At 40.2% G+C, this 23982-nt stretch overlaps 2 protein-coding genes across 2 annotated transcripts; one reads left to right on the top strand and one right to left on the bottom strand.

The window, feature by feature from the left end:
* The first annotated feature begins 1400 nt into the window (after window positions 1–1400).
* On the top strand, window positions 1401–13174 carry gata4 (GATA binding protein 4). The gene is made up of 6 exons (XM_030047256.1): window positions 1401–2053; window positions 8363–8529; window positions 8785–8910; window positions 10283–10364; window positions 10541–10677; window positions 11886–13174. Exons 1-6 carry the CDS (start codon window positions 1531–1533, stop codon window positions 12015–12017), a joined length of 1167 nt encoding a protein of 388 aa, XP_029903116.1. The 5' UTR covers window positions 1401–1530; the 3' UTR covers window positions 12018–13174.
* A 1373-nt stretch (window positions 13175–14547) lies between these two features.
* LOC115355899 (uncharacterized) lies at window positions 14548–16742 on the bottom strand. The gene is made up of 3 exons (XM_030046822.1): window positions 16684–16742; window positions 16022–16183; window positions 14548–15697 (listed from the first exon to the last, which is right to left on the bottom strand). The coding sequence occupies exons 1-3, from the start codon at window positions 16692–16694 to the stop codon at window positions 14548–14550; spliced, it is 1323 nt and encodes a 440-aa protein (XP_029902682.1). The 5' UTR covers window positions 16695–16742.
* Window positions 16743–23982: the final 7240 nt, after the last annotated feature.

Below are 23982 nucleotides of genomic sequence, written 5' to 3'. Positions count from 1 at the left end.
CAACATTATGTGTAGTGTTTGAGCATTCTCCCAAAACTAATTTTAGGATTAGAGTTTCATTTTCGTTCGGGAAGTTGCATCACTAATTGCGCTGGTCCAGGTTTTCTCCATGTGTGGAATGAGTTTGTAGGCCCGTTATAATTTAGGTTATTTATTCATTAAAAAAAAAAAAAAAACGTATTGCATGGCCTAAATAAATAAATATATAAATAAATACATAAATTAATGAATATTAGGCTATAAAAGGCCTACATTTTTTGATGTAGCCTACGCTGAGGCTTTAGGGAAAAATTTTTACTCACAAACCCTAAAACACCCTAAAACAAAACAAAATAAAGTACAATTAGGCTATATTAAATATTAAGTTGGCTACACTGTAAAAGCAGGGTACAGCGGACAAGATTGACGGACTCAACAGGCTGAACTCACTATAGTGACTAACAGGAGGACATTGATATTTGATTAGTCGGGGTTCATCTTTTTTTTTTTTTACTAGTCCGACTTTGGTGGTTTTGCTGCAAAAGGCCAAATAATTCGACATTTGTTGAGGGAACTCGCGGATGAGGGGTGACATGAATAATGAATGAAGGACTTTTTGAGAGACTTGAGCATGCACAGCTAAATAGCCTATGCTATAAATGATATTTTAAAAAATCCGCTAATATTCGTAGAAGTTTTATAAGTTATGCATGATGAATAAAAACTGATCGGCCATTGCGTTCTGAATAAACTTGGCATGTACGGAGGAGAACAGATGATTTTTATTTATTTATTTATTTATTTTAATAACCTGATAGCTTATAACTCCTCTAAAACAATTAATGCAGGCTGTTCATTGTATCTTCACATGATCTTCGAAAAGGGGAAAATTGCTTTTGATTGAACCTCTAAATGTCCAATATTTAAGCGTTAGGCTACATTATTTTCTAAATGAATTTAAATACAACCATTGGTGAAATACGTTATCTATAAATGTATCTATAGGTTTAAGTATAAGAACTTGGCCATAAAGTCTGTATGACGTGTTTTAGAAAATTATAATTTAACGAATAAGGCGTTCTTTTCCTTGAGGCTTAGCCTAAGTCCTAACATTGTATTAGAGCGGTAAGTGGTGTCTAACAGGCCTATAACCTAGGAAATTGTTTTGTGGGGGGAAACTATGAGAGAAACGAACTCAGTGCCACTGTTTGTACAGAGAGAGAGAGAGAGAGAGAGAGAGAGAGAGAGAGAGAGAGAGAGAGAGAGAGAGAGAGAGAGAGAGATATCAGAACAGGCATCTAGATCACAAGGTAAAAAAGTCTCTCCCCTCGCTCACCACTCCTCCTCCTCCTCTCTTTCTAATGTCACCTCTCGGTTTTATCCTGTGAACACTGTATGTTGCAGAATGGTTTGGCATTATTAAAAGGCAGATCTCGGGTCAGTGAGGACAGGGCAGACTTTCGGTTTGGATTAATTCACAGAAAACCCCGGCGTACGTTCTTCGTGATTATCTTTCCTATCAACGCGGATGTCCACCCTCCAGGAGAGGATATGTACCAGGGCATAATGACTACCAACCACGGACCCCCTTCCTATGAGGCCGGATTTCTGCACAATGCCTCGGCGGGCACCTCTCCGGTTTACGTGCCCACCACCCGGGTCGTCACCCCCATGATCCCGGCGCTGCCTTACCTCCAGACGCCCGGTGCATCGCAGCAAAGCAGCCCCGTGTCGAGCCACTCTGCCTGGGCTCAGCCGGGCGCCGAGTCGGTCCCTTCGTACAACCACTCCCCGGTGTCTCCCCGATTCACCTTCTCCACCAGCCCGCCCCTATCATCCGGCGTGGCCACGGCCAGGGAGACGGCGGCCTCCTACTCCAGCCCACTCAACATCTCCGCCAACGGGAGGGAGCACTACGGAGCCCGGGGCCTGAGCGGCTCCTATCACAGCCCCTACACGGCCTACATGAGCCCGAACGTGGGCGGGACATGGCCGGCGTCCGCCTTCGACAGCCCCGTCCTGCACGGTCTGCAAGCAGGGGCGCCTCCAGGCACCACACGGCACCCAAACATAGGTGAGCCAGAGAAGTAAAGATAAGCAGATGAAAGTAGGCTACATTTTTAACTGTGGGGTAGTGCAAAAAATTGTGTTGGCACAGAGTAAAATGCGTCCAAAAGTGTTTGGGCTCTTTGAAATTCTGTCATCAAGTTGTGACTGCATCATCTGAGCTCAAGCAGCTTGTGGGAGAATAAAAACAGGGGCCTGCTTGGTATAATAGAGGGTTGTGTTTTTAGCCTATGTTTATTATGAGGGTTTATTCTCATATAGCCTAGATACAATTATCGCTTAACATGGTTGTGAAATTAAAGAATACATCACCTGAACGATGGGCACTTTTAGGTTTAGCCACATTAAAGTCTGTATTATGCATGGACGAGGAATTTGTTTTTAATTAGTTTTTTAAAATTAATTTTAATTATTGAACATCATATTTTGACACAAATCTCGCCTGCAGTCCTACAAGAGGCAAAACTGATCAAATGGTAGCTATAGACTCAGTGAGGCAGCCTATTTTTTTCTTTTTATTTATTTATTTATTTGCTTATTTGTTTGTTTGTTTGTTTCACTCCCAGCAGTCCCAACACTGCAACTGTAAAACAATAATAATAATAGCCTATTTACCGAGATCACACACGAAAAATGCCCATCTTCCTACCAAGACCAATCGCATAATCTTGAAATGTTTTGTAAGGAAAGAATAGATAAAACAGCGGGTGAACGGGTAAGTGTACGATTTAATCAACCATAAATAAGCAAAAACCCTTTTCTAAAATAATGGTAGGCCTGAGACGGCAGGGGGCTAATTTGAGATTAATTAATTTGTGCAGTGAAGCCATTTCAGCTCAGAAAAATGGCAAGCAGCATTTTTCATAATTTTTTACTTCGCAAAAATTTTGTCGGATTGAAACGAAACATGCGGTTTTAGTGGGTTTTTGCCATTTTATTTAATCCCCGGGCCCTACGAACAACAGCTACAGCCCGGTAATCTAGTAAAATATCTAGTAAAGCTAGAGGCTAATCTACATCTAAATCTAAATAAATGAATAAATAAATAAATAAATTCCCATAGGCATAACAGCCTGGGCCTAATGGTCTGCCTTCACCTAGAGGTGCGTTAAGCTCATTATGAAGTGAGTGACGCTGCTGGTCTTTACTGTAATATTACAGTGGCTGCTGTCTGGGATCATTTGACATTTTGCAGCAGTGGAATTTGGCCCAAGTGAATTTTGGTGTCTGATTCACACAACAATCAGAAGCATCCAGGAGCTCACACACATACATTTTATTTTACATTTTAAAATAACCTTATTAAATGGAATAAAAGTGAATTGTATTTCAGGCCATACAACTTTGGCTGTTTTGCAAGATAAATTTCCTTCGGCTAAAACTGAATTTAAAGCAATCAGTAATATAGACTGGAGACATAAATATTCTGAGTGCAATGAAAATGAATTGAACTGTGGGCTTCTTCAGTGTGTTCAGCCCACAGTTCAAATGAATTGAACTGTGGGCTTCTTCAGTGTGTTTTTTTTTTAGATGGCTACATCTTCAAAATGTGTTTTGGAGATATTTTTTGACAATCTCAAATCATCCCAGTGGAGTAAGAAATACCAGCATGCTTTGCAACCATATAGCACACACACAGAATACACATAAAGTAGTTTATGTTTTGGTCATTTTTATAGCTCACATAAAACTTTGGGGGAGGTCACTTTTGAGACCATTCATGTGTTGTTATCTGAGTATAGGTGGATGTATAATAAATGGGAGTTATGGTTGACCAACTGTATTTATTTAACTGTAGACATGGATCTGACGGCAGCACAATAAAACAGGTCAATAAACAGATTGGAGTCATAGGAGGAATCTCACCCTGGCAGTATGATAGTCCCTAGCTCATCGAGGAGTCGTTTCTTTTATTTTATTAGTCAAGATACTGGATATGTTTTGCATTTTTCCCTCCAGAAACTGGTAGCTTTACCATTTGGTCATAAATCTGGGTAAAAACACACCCACATTAAGCCAAAGAATCAACATAGAACTCAGTTTGAGCTGTGGCTCTGATGTGTCTGACTGGCTGACTGTGGAGGAGGCCATGTGGCTGCAGGTTGCAGTGTACTCTGGACACCCTGCAATCAATACCACCATATAGGATCCCAGAGATTTCACAACACATTGATTTTGCTTGGGTGTCAGTTTTTTTTAGATGGCTACATCTTGTCTCTCACAGACTTCACTACATGTCAGCGTTTTCCGTGCTTGACTCCAGTTCTCCATTATCAGTTTCAGCAATAATACGCCTTCTAACCCAATCGGATCATTCCCAGACACATTAGCTGGTTTGTGTGAGTGACTGAGGTTTATCATACTAACGGTTGATTAACAATTGATTATTTCCACCTCATATCAGACATTTAACCAGACATGTGATTTGGCGTGCTGCATAGTAGTTTATGTGTCTGTTGTTTAAACAATAGCTGCAACATCTACAAGGATGACCCCCCGATGAAAAAAGAAGACAAAATCAGCCTCAGAACAGTGTCCTAGATAAGAGCATTGATTTAATCTGTCCTCATCGTCTGATCATGGCCAGTTAAGTTAAAGTTAAAGAGGCCATCCACTCACAGCTTTTGTATGAGGGGAAATGCTTCAGTGCGGCTTCATCACATTGTTTTACAGTGAAATTAAATCTCAGTGTTTGATTAAGTGGCACTCAGCCACAGAGTGAAAGTCACTATTGTTCTGCCGCTGGATACTGTGAGAAGGGAAACTCCCTCTGAGAATGTGAAAGAAGACAATGTCCAATTATCCAGTCTTTCAAAGCATGATCAGTGATGTTTTGCATGACAAGCGGCTCTCTTTTACAGTAGGGAAATCATAAAAATGATTCACTGACGATGCCAAAACGATACCACTTTATTGTAACATTTTCAACTTGACTCATCACCTGTGCAGAGCTCTAGATTATTTTAAAGATGGAAAATTTGCTTCCACTGGCTCTAAGTGTCAACAAACAACCATCTCACAACATTTTCATAATTCACATTTAGCTAATACTTGTATTCTTTCATTTATTTTCTTTTCTTTTTTAACATGTGCTCTGAGGTTTAAAAAGCTGCATACCTGAGATGTTAAAAATGTATGAGTTAAAAAACAAAAAGACAGAGAACTTATGCATCAAAAGTTTAGCCTTTCCCCTCCTTCCCTATCTTTATCAGCCTGTCTTACATTTTATCTCAGACAAATTAGAAAAATGTTCCCTTTGTGTAAACAGATGAGCCGTACTGCGTCCACCTAAGAGCTGTTTTAACAATAATTTTTGAAAACATTATCGTTTCCAAGAAAGAGATAGCAGAAAAGAAAGAGAGAAGGGGGGAAAAAAAACTGTTTTTAAAACCTGGTATCTGCACGGCACTGATATATGAACCTGCAAGGAAACGAGTGGAATGAGAGTTAAATGTGTCTCATTCTCTCTCATAAAAGGAACAGATGCCTCTGCCTGCCTCAACTACTGTCGAGAAAATCAAAGATACCAGTGAATTCATTATTTTGATAATTCTATGCTGACATATATCACATTTAAAGAATTGAAATCAGATAGCACCTGGCTTGGCGGTATCCATCGGTCATTTAGATGGAGTAGTAAGTGCAACAAATGAATTATATTGCTAGATTACCTCAGTAACTGCATACTGTAGATTGTAACATTTCAAATATATCATTTACACTGGGCAGATTCCAGTAGAAGAATGCGATCATTGTTTTTTGTGCCATCTTCATATATGTCACACCACTAAATGAATGACACTTCTAAGCAGTTTTCCCCCTTGGCCTTGCAGACTGTAAGCACTGATGTCAGTGTTTCTAAACTGTACCTTACAAAGATAAAGGCACAGTCTGACATGTATACAGCACATGATATATATACCCCCCTTCAGACAGACAGAGACGCCCCAGCCTTTCTTTGGTGTATTGTCTCGTGTTTCTGGGTTGTGTTGGCTACCCCGCTGCTCAGCTCAAGGTTAGCTTAGCCCTGCCGTGCACGTCGTCGCCGTTTGGATCCCAGCCTTGGACAAAGCCTGCACATGTATCCACATTTCAAACTGCACCAGTGTCTGGTGTGAGGAGAGGACAGAAATGTGGAGGCCAGATTTGTTGCATTTGAAAGAGAGTGAAATTGTGCAGCACTGAGGTCAGAAACACAATGTGATGTGAATGTGTGGGACCCTTGCAATTAAAAAAAAACAAAAAAAAAACACTTTACCACAGCCATTCCTGCTATTTTCAACATGATTATACACTGAACGCATTAAATTAAATTATTGTGCCTTTTGCTGTATGCGTTCTTCGTTGTTGCTCTAAGCAGTTTAACAGAGGCATATTTTCACTGATAGGCTAAATCCATATGTCTTTTTGAAATGTGCTGCTTGGTGGAGCAACAGCCAAGTGTTCCTTTCCACAGACTGAAGTCTTCTTCCCATTAATGGCTAAAGTGGTTCTTGGGAGATAATCTGCTTTATGTGCCAGAGGAAGGAGAGCAAAAATTACAATGCATTCATCAGATGTCATACTGTCTGAGAGAGGGGGGAGAGAGAGAGAGAGAGAGAGCGGGGGGTGAGGGGGTGATAGACACAGATTCTCCATTTGAATATGATGGAGGTCTATTTGTCTCTATTTCCAGCCTGGCTCTTTATCTTGGGGCGAGCTGGGAGATAAGGAGGGATTCCAGGCTGCTGTTGTTGTGTGGGCTGCTCTGGGCCTCACAGGGTCATTTGCACCCTCTGCTGGTTCAGAGATGCCACTGCAGCAGATGGCCACGCTGGCAGGGCTCAGCAGTGCCATGGCAAATTTAGAAATGTTTGTTAAAGCTGGAGGTTAATCTCACTAAGAAATACTGAGAAGCACAGTACAGAACAGTCTGCAAGGGCACAAGTAACTCATTACATTTGAGAATGTTTTGTGTGCTTTTTTTTAAATTAGTAATTTGACCTTTACAAGTGCTATACTGCTGACGCTTGGCCCTTCATTACATTTTAAATCACATTGATTACAGAGCACAGATTTTGGAGCTTGTCATGAACACTTATAAACCTGCCAATTGTGGAGTCAAGCAAACAGTCAGTCTGCAAGGATGAGAGAGTAATGTGGCTTTATATTTGTGCACTGTGTTTTATAATTTGTAGGTTTTTTTCATCGAAAAGAATTTAGTTTGAACCCTGTCTTCTCATCCTTTTAGAAATACATGGAACAGCCTACATGTAAAAGGTTGTTCAGGAATATTTTGTGGTTAATGAACTACTTTGGCTCTATTTTCATACTGGTTTTAAAAACTATTTCAGCAAAGTTTCAGGCCCATATCAGTGATATGTATGTTTACCATAACAGCAAATTGTATAAAATTAAAATTTCTGCTAATCCATTCCCAAAGCAAGCAGTCGTACTTTAGAACTCCAATATCATTTTTCCTCCCTTTTATCCAGTCGCTGGTTCCATTCATTCCACTACGATATGAAAATGAACTTTCAGAGACTTCAGACTTTCTTCACACCAGTATTAAATCACTGTAATGACGTCGTCCACATTAATTTTCCTAAAAGCATCAGCACTGTTGTGTTTGACTTGAAATTGGGTGGCAAATGTTTCCCCAAGGATTATTTTCAGGTGGAGTGAAATAGTCCCTCCACCTGAAAATAATCCTTGAGGAAACATTTGCTTTACACAGACAATTATCAGTGCTGTGGTTTATGAGCAAATTTGTTAGCTGCAGAAGCAGCTAACAAGTGTGTTGAGGTCTTTCAACCCAAAATTTAAATTTAAAAATTTGATGTTGTGTAACTCTTCAGTTGCACTTTAAAAATGTGGGTAAATTGTAGTAAATGGCCCATGGGCCATTAAAGCTACTGATACACCTGCTCAAGCAGAATGTTTTAGTAGTCTACCAGTGCCAGTTTAGTCCTGTGCTTTGACTTGATCCTGGGCTAAATAACAGTTTCAAATGTGTCAGAGTCAATTCAGAGTACATATTTGTGACTTACAACTTGATATAAGCTCAGAGATTTACAAATTCTTGTCAAATTAACCACTATATATCTGCAGAACATTGGCTTTTCAGAAAGTACTCAAAATAGCCTGTTGACCTGTGTTGTTTAATGTATGTTGCTTCATCCCACAGAGGAGCATTTAATCCTCCAGTTGAAGCTTAAACACAAAAAATCATCAAAACGGCAATTACAAAGTTTTCACCTGACACAATTAAGATGATTTCTGAATTTGGAGGTTTAAGTTTAAGTCTTTCTCTCGCTCTTTCTTATCCTCCACTTAGACCTCTTTGATGACTTTGCTGAGGGGCGAGAGTGTGTGAACTGTGGGGCGATGTCGACCCCCCTGTGGAGGCGGGATGGTACGGGCCACTACCTTTGTAATGCCTGTGGGCTGTACCACAAGATGAACGGCATCAACAGACCTCTCATCAAGCCTCAAAGGCGACTGGTAGGTGACAGCACAACACACACTACCTCCCCTGACCTCCTGTATTATATATCTGTTGCATAGTGAGGTAATATGAGTAATATCAGTGACTACTTTGTGCTGTATTTGTATTATGATTCAGAGATTTTAATGTTAATCAAAGTTGAGGGCAGTTGGGGTTTTTGTGCTATTTTTTGTGGATGAAAGCCAATATTATTTTAAAAATGGTGGCTTGTGGCTCCTACATTGACATGCTGTATATTCCATGTCCTGTAGTCAGCATCAAGAAGGGTGGGCCTGTCCTGCACCAACTGTCACACCACCACCACCACCCTGTGGCGACGAAACGCTGAGGGAGAGCCTGTGTGCAACGCCTGTGGCCTCTACATGAAACTCCATGGGGTAAGAGACAGGAAGTATGATTGGTCCTGATGAAATCTTAAATCACTGGTTAAGTCATATTTTTACTTAAACATTTTTTTTTTTTTATCAGTAATCTGGGAAATACAGTACCAGTCAAAAGTTTGGACACAACCCTCCATTCAGTGGTTTTTCTTTTATTATTTTCTTCATTGTACTGTAGATGAATACTGATGACATCAACACTATGAAAGAACACATATTGGATTATGTAGAAAACAATAAGTGTTAAACAAACCATAATACGTTTTAATAATCAAAATAAAGAAAAACCATTGAATGAGAAGGCGTGCACCAAACTTTTGTCTGGTGCTGTACTTTCCAAATGCCTCAACATACACACAGAAAAATACTCTTTAGTAGCTGATGGTTCTTTGTAGAACCACACAGTCTTTTCAAGAACCATGTTAGAATTATTTTTCTGGGTGTAGGTGTAGAGATCAGACAGATTTATATCCTGGAAAACAATTTTTTTCCAGGCCAGTGATCATATGGCCATGCAACCAGGGGAGGCTGATGCATAGAGCATCAAAACTATGATCAGTAGTGAAAAAATGATATTGCCACGTCCTAACTGAATGCATTCCGCTTCTTAATGCCTATAAATGTTTGTGCAGCACTCAGCACAGAGTACCTTCCTGCATTGCACTGAAGCCTCCTCAACATTTTGAGTCACCAAGATTGCAACTACAGCTCAAGCATTAAATTGGCTGATCACAGATTTATTAGCATCACAATCACAATCAGAAAAACTTTATTGATTCCTGAGGGGAAATTTAGTACTGAGTATGTTTGTCGACAGGGACACACTGAGACAAAAAAGTGGTCCTGGACTTTGCTCCAGACTGGCCCACTGCACAGACATGCTGTCCAGACTCTCTATAATACAGCTGCTCGATCATGGAAAAAATTACAATCCCGATTATTTTGGTCAGTATTATTTAACACAGTCTCTCATTGACTGTGAAAACATTTATTTATTTGTTATGAAGAAAATATCTTTTCAACAGTGGATTTCCTTGAACTTTAAATATAAACATGTCAAAGCCTGGCTGAGAGTTTGGGCTTTAAAGGTGGTGGGTTAGAAGATGGTGTTAAGATTTTTTTTGTTCAGCTATAAAATATGAATCCTCCAGTACATACCCTTGTTACAACTTTTTGATTGCCAGATTGGATGATTCCTTGCTACAAATATGTGTTTTTATGTCCAAAAAATATTGACTATGATATCGTTATTTGAATTTTTTCTTTGGCCCCAAATATCAGTGTTGATATCAGCCCCGGAACTCCAGTATCAGTCAGGTTCAAAATGCAGCAATTTCCCTATTGAGTTTTTGTCTCTGCATCCCAACAGGTCCCACGACCCCTGGCTATGAAGAAGGAAGGGATCCAGACCCGCAAACGTAAACCTAAGAACCTCAACAAGTCCCAAACTGGTCAGTTATGTTTATGTATGCACTGGTGTGTGGGAAAATCAAATGAGTAATAGGTATTGCATTAGCCAGCATTGCACTGTATTTTAATGTGTGTGTGAGTCTATGTGAGCAGGCTTATGTCTGCCTCTGTGTATATGTATATGACAGTGTAGTAATCCCACCTCTGTGCACCTCAGGGCCTCCCGGTGGTGAGGGGACTCCCACCACACCAAACAGCACTCCTCGTGCCCCCCCCACCTCAGAGGAGCCCCGCCAGATAAAGACAGAGCCAGACACGACCAGCCTGTACACACACCACAGCACACACGCACAGGTAGACCGAAACACACTTCACACACATGCTCTAGCACAGTAGAGCCTGGTTGACGTATACTGTACCCTGCCTGGTTTTATACACCAATACTTGCTCTTTACTGATATATCAGTATTTGAGTGTTGGGTTATATGCAATAGAGACAGTACATATTTCAGTAAAAACTTACATTTTCCGTTAAAAGGATATTTCACCTGTTTAGAAAAATTTTAGATTATTTCACATCTTCCGTAACTATCTTCCTCTCATTGTTACTGAGTGCTGGATACTGGCTGGATGCTCCAAATGCTAACTGTTAGCCTCCTGCCATTGAGGTGGACCACTCTTCCCAGCTCTCCGCTCCTTAAAATAACCCCTTAATCCACTCAAACTGTTAAATAAACACAGTTTGATGGTGTATAGCAGAATATGTCCAGCCCTAAATGGAGTATATGTTGAACAGTCCTGCATAACAGCGGGGGGGGAGGTGAAATAATAATACATCTTTCAAAATGGGTGAAGTATCCCTTTAAGTAGCTTCAAAGTTTGAATTTTTTCCGGCCATTGCTGGCCGCACAGCAATGACAAACCCGCTAATGTGATGGTCATGGCTGCAGTTAAATTGTTTGTCCAGCAGACTCCGTTGATAACAGTAATAGTGTATAGTGACTTGGGAGGGTACCATAGCACAGCTGAGCAGATGGTGCTGCACAAGTTGTGCTCACAAGTTAATGTTAAATATCAAGCCTGTAAAAAAAGCAAAAAATATTTACTTATTGGAAGTTTTTTTTTTTTTTTTTTTTTTTTGTTACCCCCAGACATCAGTATTGACTGAATAACTCTATCCCCCAGGGGCCGGTGTGCACACACTTTCACTCATACATAGACTTAAGAGCATTAACATTCAGGTTTATGTATTTATACCATGGATGCATTTCACAGAACTTCACAAAAAATGAGCATATCTAAAATGAACTATCTATTAAACTATTCAGCTAACTAACTAACAAACGTGAGTCAGACAACTCTATAGTTGAACTAGCAACTTTGCATAGTGCATTTTCAAATGTCAGTGAGAGGTAAATGTTGATAAAACAAATCAACTTCAGAACCCAGAGATCATGTAATGTAGGTTAAGTAAACTTCACCCAGCATGCCCACATGTACTAACAAGAGAGACAGATCAAACCTTGGTGACATACTGACAGTCCTGTTGTCTGTCTCTCCAGATTTCAGCCTTGCCAGCCTACATGGCAGCTCAAGGAGGCGCCATTCCTCTCAAGATGTCCCCTGGCAGCCACAGCCACAGCGGCTCGTCCAGCTCTAAATCTGAGCCCTGGAACAACCTAATCCTGGCCTAGAAAACCTATAACCCGACATCTCACCTCCAGCTATACATAGGCATAAAACTCTCCTGAGAGACGAGGTCATCCCGAAAGCCCCCCCCCTGCTCTGGCTGTGAGATTATAACCAAAGCCACTTATATGCACAGCATAGTGCCTTACATTTCACAGGTCTGGGATGAAAATGTGGAAGCCAGCACAGAACTGGAGACCCTTAACAGTGCCACACAGGTTTGAAGATCAGCTAATATGAAAAATCATAGCAATCATGGACTGAATGAAGTTCATGTTTCAGAATGATTCATTAGCAACACTGTGATTCGATCAGAAATTACACCAGGAAAGAGGAACCTGTGGGTTCTCTTGTCCATTCTGCCATGCCACTGCAGGGACTTAAGGTGCTGGAGAGATACTGTGCCATAACCCAATGACTAAAAAACAGATTTGATTTCCGTGAGCCAGGTTCTGCTTTGCTAATTCACTAGTATTGTCTTTTGTTTTGAATCATTTGCATGTCCTTATTTACAGTTAGCCAAAGAAATGAGCACCATGGGATGTAGAGAATCACAGGAGGCCTTTATCTTGAAGCTAGCGCTTTAAGTAGTTCTCATCATTCAGATTTGCCAGTCCAATATCATGGATGTTTGAAAATTTTTGATAAAATTTTTGATATCCATAAGTGCAAGATAAGCTAAGCAGGAGCACTTCTAGTAAGTGGAGAGAATTACTCGATATCCATCACTCCTAAGACTAGCTATGACATGGCGTATAGATAAAATATATATCTATATCTGTATCTATACCTATTTCGATAGATAGATTGACAGTTATATAGATATAGATATAGATATATAGATGTACATGACTGATATATATGACTCAGTGCACAGGTACAGTTCCCTGGTGGCCTATTACCCTTACTGTGCCTGTATACTGTAAGCTATTTTCCTTTTGATTTACAGTATAGCAAATATATTTCAGTACTGACATCTCTTTGACTGACACATAATTATGATAAACTACCTATACAGCTAGTAAGTTGCACAAGATAAATGTGATGCTGATGCAATTACCTGCACATATCTCCCTGCCCTGTGCTAACAAGTGCAGGTATGCATCCAGAGAATTCACCTCCCTGACTTTTTGTAAAAAAAAAAAAAAAAAAAGAAAAGAAAGAAAGAAAGAGACCATTTGACTTGTACATGGTAAAGCTTCTCTGACTAATGTTTTGGGCCTTTCCAAAGAGGCGAGGCTAAAACGGCTTGTATTTATTATAGGTCCAACCCAAAACCACGCTCTGTTCTCATGTATTAGTTGGAGGCTGTTCCATAATACAGTACATGTATGGTATGAAGCAGTACTGATGAAGACTGTGTGCTCAACTTTAGCAAAACTTAATGCTTTGATTTGCTTGTGACAAGTATGAGAGAACTATGTGCAAATGTGGGGTATGGCCACATGATCACAGACTACCAAAATAACAAATATATGAATATGTATGTAAAAACTTCACTCCAATATAATTGTTTAATACACCTTTGTGATATACTGTAAGTAAACACCAGCGGCACGGTGAGAAATGGACATGTGTATGTGGACAGTCTCAGTGTGCACTAACACTGTACTACCTGATGCCTTCCTCTGTGTGCACCTGTAGCTCGACTGAGGAAACTAATAAAGACAAAGACATGATGCTAAAGCACTGGGCTCTGGGTTGGTGTCACATTTAAGTTTGGACACAGATTTATTCAATATGGGTGATAACACATAACACAATATCTTTAACCAAATATATTGATACTGTGACGATATTGTAAGGACAGCTGGTGGTGCTTTACACACAACAGATTCATGATTAAAAAAATCATTTGCAATGTGGGTATGACGGAACAGTCAGTACAGAGAACTGCATTTGTTTAGGATAATGCAGCCATTTGAAACTGTGCAGTGGGAGGGCCTTTATTAGAAAGGTTTTATGTAATGTATTTCTTTTTAATTTCTTCAGGGGAGTTTTTTTTTGTTATTTTCCCATAATTTAGGTATGCATGTATGTGTGTATGTATCTAATGTATGTATATGCACATATAGATTTTGTATGTATGTAAACACACACACGCTCACACACAGAGACATACACACACACACATATAGATATAGATATATAGATATAGATATATGTCGATATATAGATTTAAAAAATTCTGTGCATAATATAACATTTTCTTTTGCTTTACATATATATGCACATATCTATCTATCTATCTATCTTTTGCTCCTTTGCTTTTCTAATCTGCTTTATTTGTTTTGTTTTGTTTTGAACCATTATTGAAGGTTATTATGCTACTTTGGTGGTAATTTTCTTGTAATTTAAGGTTTCAAAGTATTACAACTAGGAAAAGACAACATTTTTGCTTCATCACAATATTACAATATCCAAAATATAACCGATATCCATTATCACATCACACAGGGGTATAATATCACCTAGCTCAAGGTGATCAGTTCCTGATCACCTTGTCAGTGGACAGGGTAATAGGGCAAGTATAACTTATGAAACTGCTTCTGAAAGCTGTACCCTTCCTATTTGTATGTATTCTTTGGTAAACCTCGCAATGTCTTTGATGAAAAGCTGCACGGCGCGTTGGTTGAAGTCTTCAGTCAGTTTTTCCCTGATGAACTCTGCATATTTATCCTGCACCATGTCCATCCAGCACTGTTGAAAAGCGAGTCTCGTTTGGTCACACGCCTGGGAGCTGAAAGAGTCATCGAGAGCGAACGTCCTCCCTCTCTGCAAGTATTCCTCAACACTTGCATGTTCCTCTGAAAGCAGGAGTTGGGCGGCTTCAATCGCGGTGTTTATGTCTTGAGTCAGGGTTTCTCTCTTGTCTTCTGGCTCACATTCTAAAATGCTGTGCATATTTTTGAAGCAGCTCCTCCAGTCCTGCCCTTGCATTGTGGTTACCAAAGGGAATCTGAAGTCCACTTGCCCTGCATGCAACAGCTGTTTGACAGCACAATACAGATCCTTACATAAAGGAGTAAGCTCTTTAGGACTTTCCTGAGCCGCTTTAATGTAACTTCCATAGTCTGGACTCGATCTGATACAGTCCAGCTGGCGATAGTTAATATCCCGAAATAGGTTTTCTTTGGTTCCTTTGAAGCCCCAGCATTTCACATAGCCAATATTAGTCTTTACTCCATAGAGCCTCCACCACTCCTCAGCCTTCTGAACCAAGGTTAGCATGCATGGATCAGTGTTTCTAGCCAAACAAGGGCTGTTCATGGTGAAGACGTACACAGTCCAGTCCTCTGAGACGGACTCTGACTCCAGTAGTTCCTGGGTTTGTTTAATGATGGTGTCTTCGCTGTGTTTTCCATTGTTATAATTTGGATAGTACGGGCCATACATGAGAATCTCGTCATGTTTCTCAATGACAGCCCATGAGTGTTGTTTATCTTCAGCTCCACATTCCTCTGTGATGTCGCGATGGAATTCCAAAAACTTCTTGTTGACCGACTCCTGGAAGGAAGTGTCATCGATGGCTTGTTTGAGCTTGAGATGACTGAGCACTTTCCTCACAGAGTACTGTGTGTCAGCCCAACAGGAGATCTGCTCAGAGAAGCTTCTGGTGCCACTTGGATATTTTGGCTCTCCATTAACAAAATCAGCAAGTGGACATGTGTGACCACAGGTTGCTCTGTAACACAAAAACATCTTTAAAGTGTTTTGGAATGACAGCCACAATACAACACCCAGGGCCGCTATGTGTCCCGTACACATGACAGAATGATTTCAAACCTATTAGCCTATCTATATCTTATTTTGTGCATGTATGAGACAGTGTACACATTGTTAGCACTGAGAATATGTTATATGAAGTAGTTTTTTTACACTTTGTCCTCTTTGTGTTGTCAAAAACTCACATATAGCTTTATTGTTGCAACATGGTGTTTAAGGAAGTTCATATACTACAGACATATAATTCATCTTCAAACAGCTTATGTTATGCTGGTGTACTCACTTCAGTATAACATCAGCAGTCCTCCCCTCTTGGTCTGTGGCTTTGCTTGACCTGTGATCCTGGGACCAATGCAGCAGGCCATTCAAACCTGCCAAACATTTCCTTTTGTACAAAGGAGCCTCCGCATAGTATCCATTAAACAGGGACTGCTTGTGTTTGAGCCTGGATGAAAAGAAACATTAAGTGGGGTGTGTGCAGTGGCAGTCAAACTGAACTGTAATATACAGTGTCTTGAACTTCCCACAAAGAGCATTTAAGGTCATCACTGTGTTACAATGGAATGGAAAAGCAATGGAAAAGCAAGGGAAAAGGCTGGGCCTTGGCTGTTTTTAAACTAAATGTAAAAGATCGTCTGCAATATTTTACAGCTCTACTGACATGTTGTTGGCTTGAGTGTGATTCTACGAAATTAGATGTTACAAAAGAGCATGCAGCCACAAATCAAAGTCTAAAAAACAAGATGAAGATGAAGATCAAAGATCTTCTGTCTTTCTCTGAGGCGGTAGATCATTTCTCTCTATGTAAAGATTATTTTACTCACAGGGAAGGCTCCATTCAGACACCTCACCTCAGGCAAATGAGGAACCACTGAACCAAAGCAACATTAAAATTCTGCTCCCATAGTCTCCCAGAGTATCTCCCATGTGCTCATAGCTCATCACCTGTTTCCCATTGAGTCTCGATCAGTCGATATTCTTGCAAACAAATGTCTCTCATGTGGTGTTCAGGTGGAAGACACAGGTCTGACAAGCTAAAGAGTGCAAGACGCTGCTGAACTGTTGACGTCTGGACCTGTTCACACCCTGTGAACATCCACTCGAGAATTTGGCCATGCGTCTGTCACCACTGGGCTCCTCCTTTTGGCAGTTCTTGGTGCTTGCCTGGCGTTGTCCAAAATTTTGACTTACCTCTATTAGCCAATCAGTATGTGTGTCACTTACATCACAGACTGTCTTCTTTCATTCTCAGAGGCTCTTTTATCCAGAATGGCAAGTTCAGTAGCATATCATCTGTGTTAGACATGTTAACCTCCATGTTCAAGGGACTACAGTGAAAACAGTGAATGATTACTTCAAAGGCACTAAGTGGAAAACTAAAATGAGCGAGACTTTCTTGGTTTTAATTATGGGTTATAGTAATGCACCGCAGATGGGAGGATACAAACTGTAAATTATTCTAGTCTATTTTGGCTCTAGTGCCCTGCTGTTGTGCCCCAAAAACTATAAAATTACAATTGCTCTGTAAATGGATTGGATTCACACTGCTGAATGTATGATTTATTTATGTCTGACAGTACAAAAGAGAGCATATGATATATCAAGAAGTCTGCAAACTATTTGCATTTTAAACTTCATCAATATTTTGTCTGTAGAAAACTTGTGCTGTACACAAATAAAGTTTATTATTCAGTATTATATTTACACATACCTCTAGTATAGAGAAGTATGAGTCCAGAAATAAAGCTGGAGTAAAACCACAACAACAGTCCAAAACAGCACAAAATCAAATAACTTTTGCATGGCCTTTTGACATAAACATATTTCAGAGTTGTTCTTTTTTAAAGTCACTTTTTGTCTAAGTGTGTGCTCAGTGGCTCAGTCATACTGTATTGTATCATTCTTTAGTGACAGTAAACATACTGTAAGTCATGGGAGGGATCTTCTGTGCGCTGTAATGTTTACTGTGAGGTTTTACGAGCAGCCACAGGGAAACATGTCCTAACAGTATCACTTCTACACACACGTCACTTTAGACTGTTGCTTTCAGCCTTGCAGAAGAACACGTTAGACCGGAACTGGGTGCCACTGTCACCCTCGCTTCACTGCACCTGTACAACTCAATTAAGGTCCCATTATAGAGTCTAAAATACAGAACGTAGACTTTGGATTTAATAAGTGTGCAAGATTATGATGTTGATATAGTCTTGGACATGTGTGTGCACAGACGTGTGTGATGAGACTGGAGTGGGGGGTGGGGAGGGGCTATGACTTGATGCACATCTGTTCAACCATTAGTTGGTCCTTTCATCACGGCGGCATAATGACTCCCACCAGATTTTGTGGGAAGGCTGGTTATGGGCCAAGGAGGAAGTGCCTAATTTTGGTAAGCCCTTGGCTAAAAGGATGTGTGCCAGTGGGGATGGTGTATAGAAAAACGGTTCATAAACTTTCAAACAGATGTTCAGATTCCCACCAAATTTGGTAGGACTGTTTGCTGTGGCCCAGTGTTGTACCACTGGTGGGGGATGACATGTTAACTTGTTCGGCAACAGTAATGCAAAAAGCATGGTCATGGTCATTTTAACACATTATATGGATTACAATGCACTTGTGTAACCGGTTGGATGCGACTCTGCGTTGTAGGAAGGGTCTGAGACGATTACACCTTTGGAGGCAGTCTCCGTTTATTTCACACCTGACAAAAGGCATATAAAAAATATTTCCCTCCAGTCAGCTCCCCCAAAACACTGCGCCCCTCTCCCATGGAGATCAATAACAAAAGGGCAAAGGCAAAATGACACAAAATTAAGGATGGAACATATCGTACCTGACAAAAGGCATATAAAAAATATTTCCCTCCAGTCAGCTCCCCCAAAACACTGCGCCCCTAAAAATTAAATGATTAATAAATATGTTAAAACACATAGCAAGCACCTCACAGCTAGCTATTAAACATATAAACACAATCAAATGATGCTAACTCGCATAAACTTCCTAGCTACAAGACCGCTTACCTCTCCCATGGAGATCAATAACAAAAGGGGCGGTAAGGGCGCGAAAAACACAATATATAGGGGCGGTGCCACACAATATAAGAACGTTGGGGGTACAGACACAAATTTATGTTCCGGTCCCTATGAACTGACTCGGAGGCCCAACCTGTCAGGTACTAAATGAATAAAAATAAAATAAATGTAAAAAAACAGTACACAGATTTTGGGTAATTATAACAGTAATAATTATAACAAACAATAACTACTGTACATAATGTTACATATTTGCCTGCTGCACGATTGACCCTGTTACACTTGCACATTTTGTCTCTGCATAACTGTGCACTATTTTTTACTAGTTTGATACAACGCAGGTCTGGGTCTTTTCCCTTCTTGTAATTTTCTTTATCTTGAATTACTATGTTTTGAAGCAGGCAATTAAATCTATTGCAGAGTAGGGATCCTGCTTATTGAGATTATTTAGTTATTTACACATTATATGTAATAATATATGTTACAATACTTACCTGATGCCTTTAAAACTACTTTTTCCCCAATCACTGTAAGTTTTGTTTATCTGTCTCTCCAGTTTGATTACATAACAATGTCATCCATTAATGAAATTTATAAATGGATTGTAAAATAAGATAAATGGTCTGTGCTGTTGACACAGGCATAGATACACTGCCTACTTTTTGTTGTGCTTCTTGCTCATCAAAATACTACATGTCACATCAGAATCTCCATGTTGAGGATATTGGCCGTCAAAAAAATGGTGAAGGTTAGCTCTGCATTTTAAGCCACAGTATGTACTCTATTGATAACTGAAATAACTGTAAAATTTAAAGATGTGCTTGTCAGTAATCTGACTGCACTTGTATAATGGTAGATGTAATGATGACAGAGTTTCTACAAAGGGGATTAGCAAGAGAGCAGGTTGCAGGTTGATAATGGAGCCATAATCACAAGAATGCTGTAGTATCATGTTTCTCTGTAACAAATCTCTGTAATAAAAAAAAAAAAAAAAAAAAAAAAAAAGTGAATCACAGTTAAGTTAAATCTTATGTTTAATACCCCAGATTTAACTAATCTGTCTATGGGAAGAAAGGATGTGAAATTATTTACTGTGGTCTTATTATTGTTTTCCATGCCACTAAAGCATCAAAGCTGTTTTAAAGATAATTAACCAACTTACATTTTTTAAGAAACTCACTCAACACCAGTTTATCCTATAAACATAACAGAAATATAACTGGGTAACACTTTCTATGAAGTCTATGTCTATGATGCAACATGAGCAAGTTCACTTTATCCTAGAGTGAACTTCACACCTTGTCATAAATGTGTATAAATATGCATGATAAGACACGTTCAAAACACCACTGATACAGCTGCTGCTATACCAACCAGAGCAAGCCATGAAGACACTTGGAATCGGTACTTTGCTGAAGGCCATGCAGACTGAAACTAGTACTGCTAGCTGCACATCTGACAAATTTTTCATATATTAGAAGGTTTATCATTTTGCTAGTGTGACCACTCAATTTCACTTTTTTTTTTTTTTTTTTTTTTTTAAAAAAAGCTTCAAACATATTTTTTTCCATGTTCATGTATGAACCCAGACACCCTGGGGAAGAAACAGATCAACATGGAACTTTGACAGTCTAACAGTACCCCTTCGACAGCAGGCCTTTATCATTACAGTCTGACTATTGCTGCCTTCAGGTGCCTTTGGAAAGACTGAGATTATAGGTCGGTCATATGTGAGTTACTGAGGGAGTGAAGAGCATGGACACTGCGCTTGCAACTGATGGTTAAGCGATGTATTTTGTTGTCCCCCACACGATGTAATCAGAGAGGTTGGGGCTTGTGAATCGGTGTGCATCCCTTCATCACACAGCGGCATAACTTTCAAACAAACAGATAAGAATAAGAAGTAGTTACATTTTTGCATTTTTCAAAGTTAAAGCACTAGCTTTACCAAAGGAAACAGACTAAGCATCATATCAGTTTAGTCAAAATCTGGTATTAGTGGTTACAAGACCAAAACCACGCATAAAATGAACGATCGGGACTATCAAAAGTGAAACACTGATTATATCAGGCCTTATTTGTCTGCATGAAAGTTGGCAACCCTACTTGCAGAGTACACATCTCCAGTTTACAGCATGCAACAATGAGAAGAAGATCTACTGTAAGCCAAGCTCTGCATCATATGTTTGCTGACAATGAGGCAGAGGACACACAGCAGCATAGCGATTCAGATGAGCAGGTTTCTGAGGAGGAAGACAATGTGGATTATCAACCGGAAGACACAGACACATCTGATCAGTCTGATGAGGAGGTCACTGATGCTGAAGCTGCTCCCACACCTGCTGAAACATTCAAATCCAAAAGTGGCAACATCTGTTGGAGCTCAGTGCCTCCTGACGTACATGGCAGGGCAGCTGCTGCAAATGTCATCAAAATGACCCCTGGGATCACAAGGTTTGCTGTGACGAGAATGAGTGACATCAAGACATGTTTTGATCCGTTTATGCCATGGTCACTAAAAAAGTCATCATTGCTATGACAAACCTTGAAGGAAAAGTCCACAGCAACATGTGGAATGACATTGATGAGGAATACCTGGATGCCTACATTGGTGTTCTTCTTCTTGCTTAAGGTTAATTGCCACACACCTGTGTTTGCCACATTCACCTAGGTTGCCACACAGGAAGCAGGTTATGTTGAGCAAGGAGAACAAAGAAGCACAAGTAAGTTCTAATTTGTTTGTCATACCATTTTAGTTAGTTTAAATAAAGTGTACACTCATGTGAAGTGTTTTTTTTTTTCTTCAAGTGCAGTTTAGTTCATGTACCTGTTTCCATTCACCGCTTGAATGAGGAGAGTTTGCACCCTTGGTAGGCGGAGCGAGGTATGTGTCATTTGAAACACTGGTGTGTGTTTTTTGGTTACATTGATACATTTGTAACGTGTAGTCCTCGATATGACTTCTGGACTGCAGGGTCACAACATCATTGGTGACAAGAACTTCTCAGGAGGAAACTCACCATGGTGGGCACAGTAAAAAAAACAAAACAAACAAACAAAAAAAAACCTGAGCTGCCCACTGAAATGTTGCAGGTGAAGGACAGGGCTCCACTTTCCTCAAAGTTTGCTTTTACAGACACCACCTCTGCTGTTTCCTACTGTCCAAAGAAACGCCGGAATGTGACACTGATGTCCACTCTTCACAAAGATGCAGCTGTGTCATCAGGAAGTGACAAAAAGCCCATAATCATCTTGGACTATAATAAAAACAAAGGAGTGGACAAGCTGACTGCCACCTACACTTGCCAGTGAATGACCAGGAGATGGCCAGTGGTTGTGTTTTACAACATCCTCGATGTGTCTGCATACAGTGCATTTGTTTCTGGAGGAGCTAGGAAGGTCCCTTGTCAAGATGCACATTGAGCAAAGGGAACAGCTGTTAGGAGCTCCACTGTCCTGTCTATCTGTGTGTGTTTTTCCTCTGTTTTCCCCTCCCCCTGTGTTCTGTTGTTGTGAGTCTTCCCTTGTAGGCTGGGCAGGCTCATTGTCCTCATCTCCCTCACCTGCCTTCTCATGCGCACCTGGTTCCCATCCTGCTAATCATCTCCACCACTCTGCAGTGTATTTAACCCCGGTTCAGGTCTCCATTCTTTGCCAGTTCGTCCTGTACCGTGTGTGGTAACGTCCCGGCTCTCGCTTGTGAATTTTGCTCTGCTTGTTGCAACCTATTTTTTGACTTTTGGCTCTTTTTGCTCCCCTTCTAGACCCTGCCTGCCTCCCCCGTGCTCTGCCTACCGCGTCCAGCCTCTCCAGGATTATTCCGTCACATTTTTGTTGTATTTTGCCTACCAGTGTTCAGTTAAAGAACTTTGTTACTGTCACCGATTCCGCATTGTGGATTCAGTTTGTTGGAAGCCAAGGCTTAACAACAGCCGCTCCAGCCTTGGTCAGACAGCTGCAGAGCTCACCAAGCACTCATCCATGCCTACAGCAACACGAAGAGCATCGGGGCCAGCATCCTCCTCAGCCAGCCCTGCCTCAACAACAGCCACAGCCACAACCCCAGTGAGACCACCTGATTCTAAAAGAAAGAGGTGTCAGGTTTGTCCTAGCAATAAGGACAGAAAGACAAAAACATTGTGCTTCACCTGCAAAAAATATCTGCAAAGAACACACTGAAAGTGTCACTTTTTGCCACACATGCATCTAAACACACACGCATACACATGCATGTTCTTGCACACCTAGAGTTTTTATGGAACTAGTACTTGATTTCTGTTTTGATTTGCTTGTTTGTTTGACCTTGCAAATCTACATTGTGTATTATTTCTAGTTCTGCTTTTCATTTTGTATTTGTATTAAAGTTCTATTTTTGAAAACTTTTTTGCCTTTTTCTTTAAGTAGATATATATGGGTCGAAATTGCCCCGTAACACCACAGATGTTACTATAGTTAATATTAAAATTTATTAAAAAAAATTAACATTTATGAGATGTGTTCTAATACCCCTCAGTAATAGTCAGGTAACATAACAACCTTTTATTAATTTATATAATTCTCTTGAGGTTCATTTGACAATTTTTTTTTTATATTGAAAACGAGGGGTATGCTGTCAAAAAGGCCCAGGAGGCCACAACAAAAATATTAAAACCAATCTTTTCATGGATAAATAAGCCTAACAAGGTAACCAAGAGGTAAGAAACAAACTGGATGGTAAATAATTGTTTTTAGGGTATTTTATGGCTGATTTAAGACACGGGTCAAAACCGACCCGTTAACATAAGAGATAGTAACAGAAAGCTAATACAGTCATTTCAATATAGGTGTGTGTCTGATTTTGGTAAGTAAATGAATGTGTGGAAGAGTGACGTATTTATGAATACACAAACATACATGTTGCCATTCACAAAATAATGGTAGAAGGGGGCAGCCAACTTCTGTGCAAAAGGGGCCCATAATTCCTAGCTACATCATGGTGAGGTGTAACTCGACTGATTACTTTCTATTGTTGTGTCCTTATTGCTGTCTATGCAAGCCTGTTCATGTGTGTCCAAGACTGTGAGACAGAGAGAGCCACTGACAGAGAGACAGGAGGAAAGCCTGTTCTTCACTCTTCAACACTGGATCTTGAATGTCCCCTTTAGACTCACTCATGGGATACTTAGCAGAGGAACAGCTTGGCTTAGCACAGTGCTGTGCCCCAGATCCTGTGGCA

The sequence above is a fragment of the Myripristis murdjan genome, chromosome 24, assembly GCF_902150065.1.
Source record: "Myripristis murdjan chromosome 24, fMyrMur1.1, whole genome shotgun sequence".
NCBI classification, from domain to species: Eukaryota; Metazoa; Chordata; class Actinopteri; order Holocentriformes; family Holocentridae; genus Myripristis; species Myripristis murdjan.
This window is presented reverse-complemented; position numbering and strand designations above follow the sequence as displayed.

Bases quoted from the DNA above. Each gene is read 5' to 3' on its own strand.
- LOC115355899 (XM_030046822.1), bottom strand. The intron at 15,698-16,021 runs GTGAGTACACCA...TTTGTGTTACAG, and splicing joins ACTGCTGATGTTATACTGAA to AGCAACCTGTGGTCACACAT.
- gata4 (XM_030047256.1), top strand. From the start codon at position 1,531: ATGTACCAGGGCATAATGACTACCAACCACGGACCCCCTTCCTATGAG. The intron at 8,530-8,784 runs GTAGGTGACAGC...CATGTCCTGTAG, and splicing joins TCAAGCCTCAAAGGCGACTG to TCAGCATCAAGAAGGGTGGG. The intron at 10,678-11,885 runs GTAGACCGAAAC...CTGTCTCTCCAG, and splicing joins ACCACAGCACACACGCACAG to ATTTCAGCCTTGCCAGCCTA.